This window comes from Talpa europaea (genome assembly GCF_964194135.1).
Source record: "Talpa europaea genome assembly, chromosome: 11".
Lineage (NCBI taxonomy): Eukaryota > Metazoa > Chordata > Mammalia > Eulipotyphla > Talpidae > Talpa > Talpa europaea.
Window position 1 is genome coordinate 2145576 of NC_140078.1, and position 10820 is coordinate 2156395.

The 10820-nt window shown below is 57.0% G+C and overlaps 1 protein-coding gene across 1 annotated transcript; it reads right to left on the reverse strand.

Annotated features, from left to right (window-relative positions):
• Positions 1–4909: 4909 nt before the first annotated feature.
• CIMIP1 (ciliary microtubule inner protein 1) lies at positions 4910–10013 on the reverse strand (the record flags this gene model as incomplete). Its single annotated transcript, XM_084247308.1, has 4 exons — positions 4910–5071; positions 6474–6575; positions 7781–7862; positions 9946–10013. The coding sequence occupies 4 exons, from the start codon at positions 10011–10013 to the stop codon at positions 4910–4912; spliced, it is 414 nt and encodes a 137-aa protein (XP_084103434.1).
• Positions 10014–10820: the final 807 nt, after the last annotated feature.

The window sequence follows — 10820 nt, forward strand, 5'->3', positions numbered from 1 at the left end:
TCTCCCCTGCGCAAGCCTGGCCTGGCTGCCGCCCACAAGGAGCTGCCCCGCGACCGGGAAGTCCTGACGGAGGCTCCACGTTTAGAGCTGGACCAAGCGGCCCTGGAAGACAGTCACAGGGCGGGGGGACTCGCACTGGTTGTGATTTGTGATCGATCGCACCCACCCCGCTTCCTCCCGCCCTGGCCCCGGCCTGCTCTCGGACGTGGCCTTCACTGAAAAGCGGGAGGCAGCCCAGCTGGCTGGAGGCAGAGCCCCTTCCGTGAACAGCGGCCGTACAGGCCGCCCCTGGGGGTGTCCAGGCCAGCGCTTTCCGGGAGACTTTATCTCCTGTGCCTCGTTTCATCTTCACCCCATTTCTGAAGAATCTGTCCCTTTGCCGTGAAGGATAAAACTGACATTATTTTCCTGGTATCTGTGCCCTACCAAGCTCTTCCCATCCCCACCCCCACGAACCCTCCGCCACCCCTGTGAGGCTGTGCTGAGTCCTGACCCACCCCAAGGAGCAGCGCTCTGGCCCTAGGGCCTCGCCCCTGAGCCTGACTCTGGAGCCCCTGCCTGGGGCACCTGCCTGGCTGCCTCACTGCCCTGCTGACTCGGCACACCCAGCCCTTGGTGGGCCTCTGTGGCCATCGAGGGTTAGAGGGGCTGTGAATGACTTTTCTGGCTTTGTCCCCAAACTGAAATGACAGGAGGCGTGTGGACCGCCGACCAGCACCTGCGAAGTTAAGGAAGAGCTTCCTGAAGGAAGTTTCCAGGTGTTTCCCAGCCAAGGGGCAGGTAAAGTCAATGATGTGCAGGTGGGGGCAAAGTCCCTGTATCTGGGAGCTCCTCAGAGCCTGTGCGGAATTTTCTGGGGTTGCCTGGAAATGCTGGAGATTGGGCGTGCGGGTTTGGTGTCTGGAAATCACCTGTGTTGGTTATCGGGGCTGCATAACGAAGACTCGTGACCTAACACGCCAGCTGTGAGCTTAGCCAGGCCCCTGGCTTGGGGCCTCAGGCACCCTGGGAAGGGCCCGCCCTGAGGGATGAGGACCTCGGGTCCTCGAGAGCCCCGGCACAGGGTGCACCCCACTTCTCGTCACCTGGTCTGCAAAGAGCACCTCCTGACTTGAGTGGGCTTCACCCCAGCGAGGGAGCAGGAGGGAGCTGGGGACGGAGGGCTGAGCGGGAAGCTGCAAGACAGAAGTCACCGCCTTGTGTGACCTAATCTGGGACATGGTGACAGTACTTTATGACCAAAAATCTCTTCCCGGTTCCAAATCCCGTACAGTCAATCCCAAAATACTTGTATTGGTTTGAAACCAAAACTCACTGGGGCAAAACCTGAACCGAAGTGACGAGACCCCAAGAGTCCTGCGCCCTGTGGTGTGGACCCCCAGCAGGTCTGCTACAGAAACACGGGCGGCCTGAACCCGGAGCTGCCCCATGCTCAGGGGAGATGCACCACCCGCGTCCTCTCAACCCACAGAGCTCTCCGTCCCCAATACACCTGGCGTGGGCCCTTGGTGCCCGGGATCCCGGGGACAGTCCCAGGTGGGTCCCTTTGAATGTGTCAGAGCGAGAGCTCTGGGGTTGATTTCCCGGGTCCTGTCACTTTCTTCTAACGCACCCACGGAGTCTCTGCCCATCTGGGGCTGTGACGCGCTTGTGACGGATCCACCTGAGCCCGCGCCGGTGGCGTCTGCATCCCTGCGGAGCCTACTCCGTGGCCTGGGGCCAGGGTCGCTGCTGCGGTGTATGCCCGCACCGTGTACACAGGTCCCCGGTCTTGACGCGACCTTGGGGATGTTGTGGTATTTTGCAGCGTGCGGTGACATTTATGAGCCCACTTGGACACCCACCAAGAGGTTGATTCCATGGATTAAATGTCAGGTCTGAAACCCTCCAGGGTAATTGAATCCTCCAGTGCTGTCCATTTCGATTCTCTGCGGAGGCCGTTGACTGGGCCCCTGGGCCCCATCGCTGCCCAGGGGCGCAGCTTGTATCCAGCGGGGAGTCGGGCGATGGGGAGGGGCCTGTTGTGGAAGTTGATATCCGCAGAAATGTTGCTCATTTTCAATTTTTCAAAATAAAAGCACATGTGGTTAGTTGGTGGGTAGATTATTGGAGACAGAACAGCCCCACCCACGGAGGCTTCTGAGACGCCAGTTCATGAAACTACCCATCTAGTTGTTGGCAAGTCTGAAAGGGTGGAAAAGGACCCCTGTTTTCGTGTTTTAAATAGAATACTTTTTTTTTAAAGAGGTATTTATTTATACATACAAGAGCTGGGGTACAGGCCAGAGGTGCGGGGGGTGAGAGGACTCCCCAGAGACAGAGTGGGGAACAGAACAGGCAGACTGACCGAAATACACTGCTGAGGGGAGCAGGGGGGAGACAGGAGAGGTCTGCCGTGCCATGTGGGTAGCTCCCTGGCTGGGGATTGAACTCGTGCTGCAGTGGCTGTGGACAGCCTCATAGGTTGAGTCTTAACGCTGCGCCACCAGGGATGACCTAAATAGAATACTTTTAAGAAGGCCTCGTTCCCCTCAGCTGGATGCCCAGAGCGGGGTCGCTGCATCTCGGCAGCTTCCCCGTGGGACTTTCCAGGAACCTTGTCTTACCCGGAAGCTGCTCCCGCAGGTCACGTTCCCACCGGCAGTGCATGGAGCTGGGCTGAGACTTGCATTTTCACTTTCCAAGGGGCTGGGTCCAGTGGTTCTCACGTGGGCATTAACGTCCCGTGTCCCACCCGGCACGTAGTGGACGTGAGGGCAAGAGTCTCGGAAACCCCTTACAAGAGACACTTCTGGTCTTTTTGGAGGTTCGGCTGTTCCCATAGTATGTGGCCCCTCAGCTCTGCCCTGGTCATTTCCAGACACAGTGACCGGGGCTGTCGGTCACCATAGACCCGCCAGTGAAAATCAGCATCGCAGTTAACTGCCCTCAAGTTTCAGAAGCAGAACCGTCCAGTTCCTGTCCAGGCTCAGGCTCAAGACAGACCAGGGGAGACCATCTTTTTTCTAGATCGTTTGTTGCCCAACGCCTGTGGGCACACGGAGGGTGGGGCAGCTCTCGGCTCGTGCTGTGACCAGCAGTTAGAACAAAAAGCACCACATGGCCGGCAGGGCCTCCGGGAACACAGGTGTGCGCCCTGGGAAGCGCCGGAAACGTGACCTGCGCCCCACCAGCCAGTCCCCGGAGGAGGCCTCTGCTCCTCCCTGGCTCAGCCTGGGGGCGCATCTGATCGCAGCCAGGGACCTGGGTTTCTTCAAGGGTAGATGCCTCACCCGCAGCCACCCGAGCTGTCAAAACAGTAGGATTTATAAGGGTCGGGCTTGGCCAAACCTCCCATTGTTTAGTCTACATCAGGCTGAACATCTGGGTGATTGGAAACATCTTTGGCTCGAATGGGCACGTGACCCAGGTTCCTGCTGCTTTGTCCTGGTTGAGACGCCGCACGTACAGGCGCAGGGGAGGCAGCAGACACGTCCACGCTGCGTCGTCTCCCGGGCGGCCGGCCCAGAGGACCACAGACAGGGCAGCCTCAAGCCACAGATGTTTATCCCGTCAGCATCTTGGCGTCCCAGAGTCCACAGCCACAGCGTAGCAGCCCGTGCTCCCCGCCTCCTGTGAGTGCCCTGCCTGGCCTCCTCCTGGCCCTGGGCAGGCAGTTCCTGGCCTTCCTTGGCACATGGGCATGGGCTGATTTCCGCCCCGGCGCCTGTGTAAGGTGACAGTCACTTTGGGTTAAGAACCTACCCGGCTCCAGTAGGACCTAGTTACCGCCACTGACCCTGTGTCTAAAGAAGCTCATTTCCCAGGTACGGGGACTTCAGGCTTCCACGCAGCTTATGGGGGACATGGTTGAAACTTCTTTTGCTCAGAACCTAAAGAGCCGTGACTTTCTCCTTTGAAAGTGTGGTCTGGGGTGACAGGTGCCTTGTCAGCCATGATGACCACGGGGCGCCAGTGGCCGTGGCCCGTGTGGCCGGGATGAGCGTGGGCATCAGTTAGAGGGATTAGGTGGGGCCCCAGAATATTCCTCCTCTGTCTCGTCTCTCCCAGGCTGGGGGTGGACCCTGCTGGTGGAGTCACCAGGCGGAAGCCCCCCCGGGCCCCGTCAAGTAAACGCAGGAAGGAGCCTGAGACCCTGACATTCGACCCTCCTAGGGAGGGGTGCGTGCCCGCGACGACAGGCCCGTGAGCCCCCTGCTCTGCCCACTCCGGGCGTGAAGAAGGTCCCCCTGCTCAGATCTGGGCCCCATAGGGCCCCTGAACTCCCTGCCCTCCTGCTTTTTGGGTCCAGCTGGAGGGGCCGGAGGCCATGCTGGCTCTGCCTCCTGGCACCCTCCGGTGGGGTGGGGTGGGGCAGTATGTGGGGGCCCACTTGGGAATCCCGACCTCTCCTGGAAATCGGCTCTTTGTGGCAAAACTTGGGCTCATTTCTGCCTTGAAAGCTTTGCCTTATTGTGGCTATCCTGGGAAAGGAGAGACGGGGTTGCTCTAAAAGCTTTATTCCCCCTGCAAGCCTGCCTGGGACACCTGGCTACAGACACGCCTGGTCAACAACCTCATTATAAACAGGGAGAGCGAGAGGGAGGCCTCGATAAATATTTTAAAAATTAAATCACTTTAAAAAAGAAACAGCACAAAAAACATACCTAGAAATTCCAAGATATTGAAAAAAAAAAGCAGAGTCTACTTTGCCTTAGTCATCACATTAGTAAGACTGTTACGAGGCTGTCCCAGAGGAGAGGCAGGGGTGAGCTGAAAACACGGAAGGGGTAGCTCCAGTTCTTTGCAGCACCCCAGGGGCGGGTATGGGGGGGATCGACGTCTCCTGGGGACGCTGGAGTCTTTCTTGGCCGGCAGCTGCAGGGGCTGGGGTTGCTGACGGCCGCCCAGGCCGGGACTCCGCCTGCGCTCAGTAGATGCCTTGCTTCGGCCACCTCAGCTCTCGGGCGTACGCCCCTTTGCAGCTTCTGATCTCGTAATCATGCTCCAGATGCTTGTTCAGGCCCGGCACCCCGGACCTCCAGCCGATGAAGCCCTGGGTGGTCTTCGGGACAGGGGGCGATGGGAGGACCTGGAAGGGAAGTGCAGGAGGTGGTTTAGGTTGGGCCACAGTGCCGTGTCCACGGGGCATCGGGAGGGGAAGAGACGGAGCCGGGCCTCAGTAAGGGGTGAAGTCAGGGCTTCCCAGCAGCCGGACGCCGTGTCTCACGCCCTCCCGGGGAGTCCCGGCACAGACCTGCATCTTCATCTTGTGACGCTGCGCACGCTGAATCCCTGAACTCCGGGAATATAGTTTTTGTTTGGCAAAAGAAAGGAAAGGTGGGAGAAAAAGTGAGGTGCAGGAAGGTCAGACGCCAGCTTCTGCGGCTCTTCAGGGAACCGATGACGTGATGGCTGGAGGCGTCTGGCACCTCGGGCTCCCGGGTCTGATCAGAGGCTTGTGGCGTGCGCACACCCTGACACACCTGCACCACACGCACAGACACACGTGCATGCACAGACGCCCACTCGCGCAGACACACACCCCCGCTTAAACTGGGGGGACCCCAAGAATGGAAAGCAGAGGAATTTAGCAAAAAGCCGAAAGGAGAACAGGAGTCTGTCTGGAGCGAGAGAACACCCCCTCTCGGAGTCCTTGACGTCTGGAAGGTTTCGAACCCGGAGGGGGATGTTAAGGCGTTTGCCTCCCTTCATCTGAAACCTTCCTCTTCTCTGCACCCCCAGAGCGATCTGGAGGACGACAGCGAGGTGCATTTGTTCTAGAAGAACTGGGAGAAAGAGCTATGTGTGCTTGGGTGTGATTCCCACCAAGCAGAAGGGGTCTCAAGCAGGTGGGGTCGGAGGGGCCGCTGCCGCTGGGGGTGAAGCCAACATATGTTCTTGGCGAAGAATTAAATTTCACCTCCCAAGAGGCTGTGGAGGAGGCACCTCCACAAATGCCGGGGTGGCGGGGTGCGGGGTGGGTGAAGCTTGCTGTAGACAGAGGCGGAGGGGCCGTCTGCCTGCGGTGTGTGGAAGCCCCGGAACACACGGGCCAGCTTCCGAGTCTCTCTCTGACTTGTAAGGGACCCACTCTGGGGTGCCGGGTTCACCCATGAGACTGCAAGGCGACAACTGTTGACGCGGTGGCGAGGGCGTGCCTGCCTGGGGAGCCGCAGGTCTTCCCGGAAAGTGAAAATGCAAACACTCTAGGACCCGAAATCTACCCTTCAGCATTTCTCTAAAGACACCCCACCATACACACATGCACACACACATGCACGCGCGCACACACAGACACACACATGTGCACACAAACACGCACACAGACACACACACACGTGCACACAGACACATGCACACAGACACACACGCCACAGTGACACGGGAGCACATGTGTCCCGGAGGCTTCGTTTCCCTCGGCTCCCTGCACCCGCGCGGACCGTTTCCGGGGGTTGTTTCTTAGGGAGACGGGCTGACAGCGACTTGCCCACCTGGATGTACTTCTCCACCGGGGTCACGGGCCGGATGCGGAACCGCTCAGGAAGCTCGATCCTGGGCTTTGCGGCCGACGGCTCCTCCTGGCTCTTGACCAGCTGAAACAGAATCCCCAGAGTTGGGCACCCCGGGCCGGGGCCGGGCAGGGGACCCAGGTTCCTGCCTCTTTCACGGTCAAAATCAGGGCTCCGAAGCTGTCGGTCGCTCGTCCCGGTCACAGAAAGCGGCTGCGCGGGGTCTGCTCTTAGGCCGTCAGGCAAGGGCCGAGCACCCCTGCTCAGGGAGCCCTGGCACTGCCACCCCCGAGCGTGACGGGAGAAAGCGTTGCAGGTTATGGACTCGGATTAAAAATGCCAACAAGCTTCCAGGACCGATCTTTAAAACATAAGAGGAGCGTCCCTTCCCCCCCTTTAATTTTTAAAGCAATTTTGAACTCTTCAAAAACCCAACTTTATTACATATAAAGAATATTAATATAGACTCCTTTATGCATATTATATTAATAAGGACTCATTTTATGCATAAAATTTCAAATTGTATAACTCTAAGTATTAAAAAGAATCATTAAGAATGGCATAGCTCTAAAGCTGGTGGGATGGGTGAATCACAAATGGGGTTCACACTGCCTTAGCTCTCGAAAGTGGGGAACCATGTGGTTTCTATGCGGTTCTATTTTCCTCCAAACGCGGCTCCTTGGAGCCACCAGGGTCGTTGGAAAGGCCAGCTTCCTGCTGGAGCCGACACCAGCATCTGGGCCTGCACGGTGTCACGTCAGAGAATTTTGGCCCGCTGTTCTCGAAGGTTTCATCCCCACACTTGGATGTTTGGACTCTCTTGGATAATCAGAATACTTAGCTTCTCTGCCTGGTAGCACTCAGCTGGCCGGCCCAGAGGGGTCCCTCCCGGCCCCATTTTGGTTACACCTGGCCCTTTCTCCCGCTTCTGTTACCCACATTTTCCCACGGAAAGTCAGACCAGCTACCCCCTCTCCTTCCCTTCATTAGCTCCAGCTCTGCACCTCCAGCTCCATTAATCTCCTAATTTGTAAAATAAACGTAAACCAGCCCTATCCTTGGCACAGGGGTGGCCATGTGGAGTCAATGAGCTGATTGGAAGGAAACTTCTAGAACGTGGCTGGCCACGCAAGGCTCCTTGAACCTGTGGCAGGGAGGAACGTGGCTTCAGCTGGCAGTCTCTTCCTGCAGCACACGCTTTCATTTTATTCTTGCAAATTATATACTAACTGTTTATGCTTTGAAATGATTGATTCCATAACCTCAGGGGTCATAAAATCTATATTTACCTCCTCAAGGGGGGTTGTTAAAAATCCCCAGTTCGGGCCCCAGTTTTGCCGAGCTTCATTTTCTGCCTTCAAGCGGTATCTCCTGAAAAAGAAAGGTCCTAAGTGCTGGGCAGCACATGAAAGAGTTTCAGGGAGACCCCCCTAAAGGCCTGGGAGAGACTCTTTATCATCAGTGTCCATGCGCCTTGATTGACTGAGTGATGATTCTCCAAGGCCTGGGTTTCCATGGGCCAGGAGCTCATCTGTGAGGGAGACAGGTGTCTGTAGAGGCCCATGCTGGCTGGCCCAGTAAGGAGCAGACAGGATACGATGGGGGCTGAATGGGCCCCATCCCTTATTTTGGAGGCCCCCGCAGTGGGCATGTGTTAAAGCACCTCTGTTCAGAGCTGGGGCCTGGGCTGGTAAGGCCCCGAGGAAGCAAAATTTAAGGAGGTTTGAGTTTCCTGCAAACTCAGAACCAGCAAGGCATGACCTTGAGAGGGGACCCCCCCTTAAACACTGCCCCAGGGGCCTAGCTTGGCCTCTCCCCCAGTCCCCTAGCCCTGCTTTTCTTTTATTCCACATTAAGCACAACTTTCATCTAACGACCTATGAGCTGAGTTGCCAGTTGAAGAGCTTGTGGGTCAGATTTTGCAAACATCTAATTAAACATTTATTCATTTTGACTTTCAACGTTTCCTATTTTGGAATCAATATCTGTTCCTCCTGCCCCAGCTGTTTGGAGCCCCTGGGTGCTGAGCTTGTAAATCAGCCTATTGTCCACATGAGCTGCAAATATGAGCCACAGGTGTGATTCAAAATTTTCTGATCGCCACATTTTAAGAAAGGTCAAAATAAATAGGTCAATTTAATTTTAATGTCACTTTTTTTGGGGTATGAAGTTTATGAAATCTGGTGTGTAGTCTATATTACACACCATGGCAATTTGTACCGGTTCCCTCTGGACATCGGCTGAGAGACCTAGGGCCTCACCAGCGCCTGCCATGCAGGAGACGTCTGCCTGGGGTCTTTCAGGGTGGGGAGGAGATTGCCTGGTGAAGGCAGGAAGGAGCACTCTGGACAGAGGGAACACACCTGCTATGTCCTCTTTTTTTTTTTTTTTAAGATTGATTGATTGATTGATTGATTGATACATACATACATACATGCACTGGGTACAGTCAGAAGGGCAGGAGGGTGAGAGAATTCACCAGAGCCAGAGCGGGGAGCAGAGCAGGCAGAAGGACCGAAGTACACTGCTGAGGGGAGCAGCGGGCCGCAGGAGAGGTCTGCGCGCCATGTGGGACCCTCCTCCGGTGGCCGGGGAGCAGCCGGGGATCGAACTGGCACCGCAGAGGCTGCGGGCAGCTTCGCAACCCAGCGCTCAACCGCTGCGCCACCGGGGAGGCCCCCTGCTATTTCCTCTTGGGGGTGCATGGACCAAGATAATGATTTAAAAAGTTATTATTTGTGTATTTTATGCCAAATAATACTCGCTTTCCATTTACGGGAGTAACAAAGTTTCCTACGAAGTTAAGTGTATTAAGTGAAGCAAAGTCAGTTTCAAGAAAAATATGAAGTGACTAACACAGATTTTGCAGGAATGTCAGCGGTCACAGATGGCAGGCGGGGTGGCGGAGGTGTGAGAGGTGGGCAGCGGCGCTTATTGCTACTCCAGTTGACTGACTCTCTTGCATCTAAGTCAGTGCTTCTCATGTTGGAGGGAACTTCAAAGAGATGGGATAATATTTAGCGATTCGATCGAATGCCAAATACAAACATCCCTTACCAGTGTCTGCTGCAGATAAATCTTTTAGAAAATGGATCTATTTCTTATGACTTAAAAAAACCAACCAGGAAAATCGAGTCTGTAAAGTGCACACACCTTTCTCATTCAAATTGAACAAATATTAAGATTTTTGGTTTCTTATAAAAGATTCAATCAAGCTTAAAAATGAGCACGCACTAGTGGACTCCCCCGTAGGGCAGCTTTGCAGAGGGCCGCGGAGCCAGAGGCACAAGCTCTCGAGAGCACTGACTCCTGGGGTCCCCAACAGGTCCCCTTTCCTCAGGTCCCCTGGCCACCCCAGCGCAGGCTCCCAGCGCCCAGGGGCCGACCACCTGGTCGGGTGGGGCGGGCAACTTCGGGGGGTCTGGCGCAGCCCACCGGGTTAGGGGGTCGTTACCAGATCGCGTCCTGGGCCACCAGGTTCATGCGCTCCGCAGCCGCGGTGCTGAGCGCCCTCTGGGCCATGGCGGGGCCTGGGTCTGCCGCCTGGTGCGCTCGGGCCCTGGGCTCTGCGTCCCGCGTCGCCCGGGAAACTGGTTGCCAAGCAACGCGGGACGCGGAGGCGGAGGCAGTGCCACACCTGGTGGGGATGGGGCCGGTTGGACCCGGTGCCTCTGCCCGGCTCTGCTGCTGCCGCCGCCAATCGCTCGCCCACCCCCCCACCCCCCCACCCCCCTCTTGCCCCCTGGTCCCGGATGCACCAGCCTCCCCCTCTGCGAAACTTCGGGGAACCTCTGTTGAACACCCGCGCTCCCTCCAAAACGCAAGCACACACACGACAGGTGTGTGACACCCGCCGGGGCCACCCACCCTCCTCGGCGACCTCTCTCCACTAGGTGAACCCCGTCTCTCGCGTATCTGGCCCCTGCAGGGCCTGCTGGACACAGCCCCACTCCGTGCCGGCTCCGGGCTGGAGATTCCGCCAGGGCCAGCGGGCTGCGGGACCTTGACTGCCCAGGCAGGGGGGTGCTCAGCTCGTCCTTCCGACACCCCTCCTGCCCAGACCCCCAGGTGAAATCCACAGGCGCTGTCTCGCCAGACTCATGCGCCTCGCTCTTGTCTGTACTGCTCAGTATCAGCCCCCACCATGGGGGTGCTGGCGGCATGTTTGTTGACTGACACATTGACTCTCACCCCCAGCCTTCCACACAGCAGCTTGTCCTAAGCTAAGACCAACAAATGCTGAGCCCCTGGAACATGAACAACAGCGAGTAGGCCAACTGCCCAGGGCCAGGGACTGCTCTGGTGCCCGGAGCCACGTGTGTGTGGGAG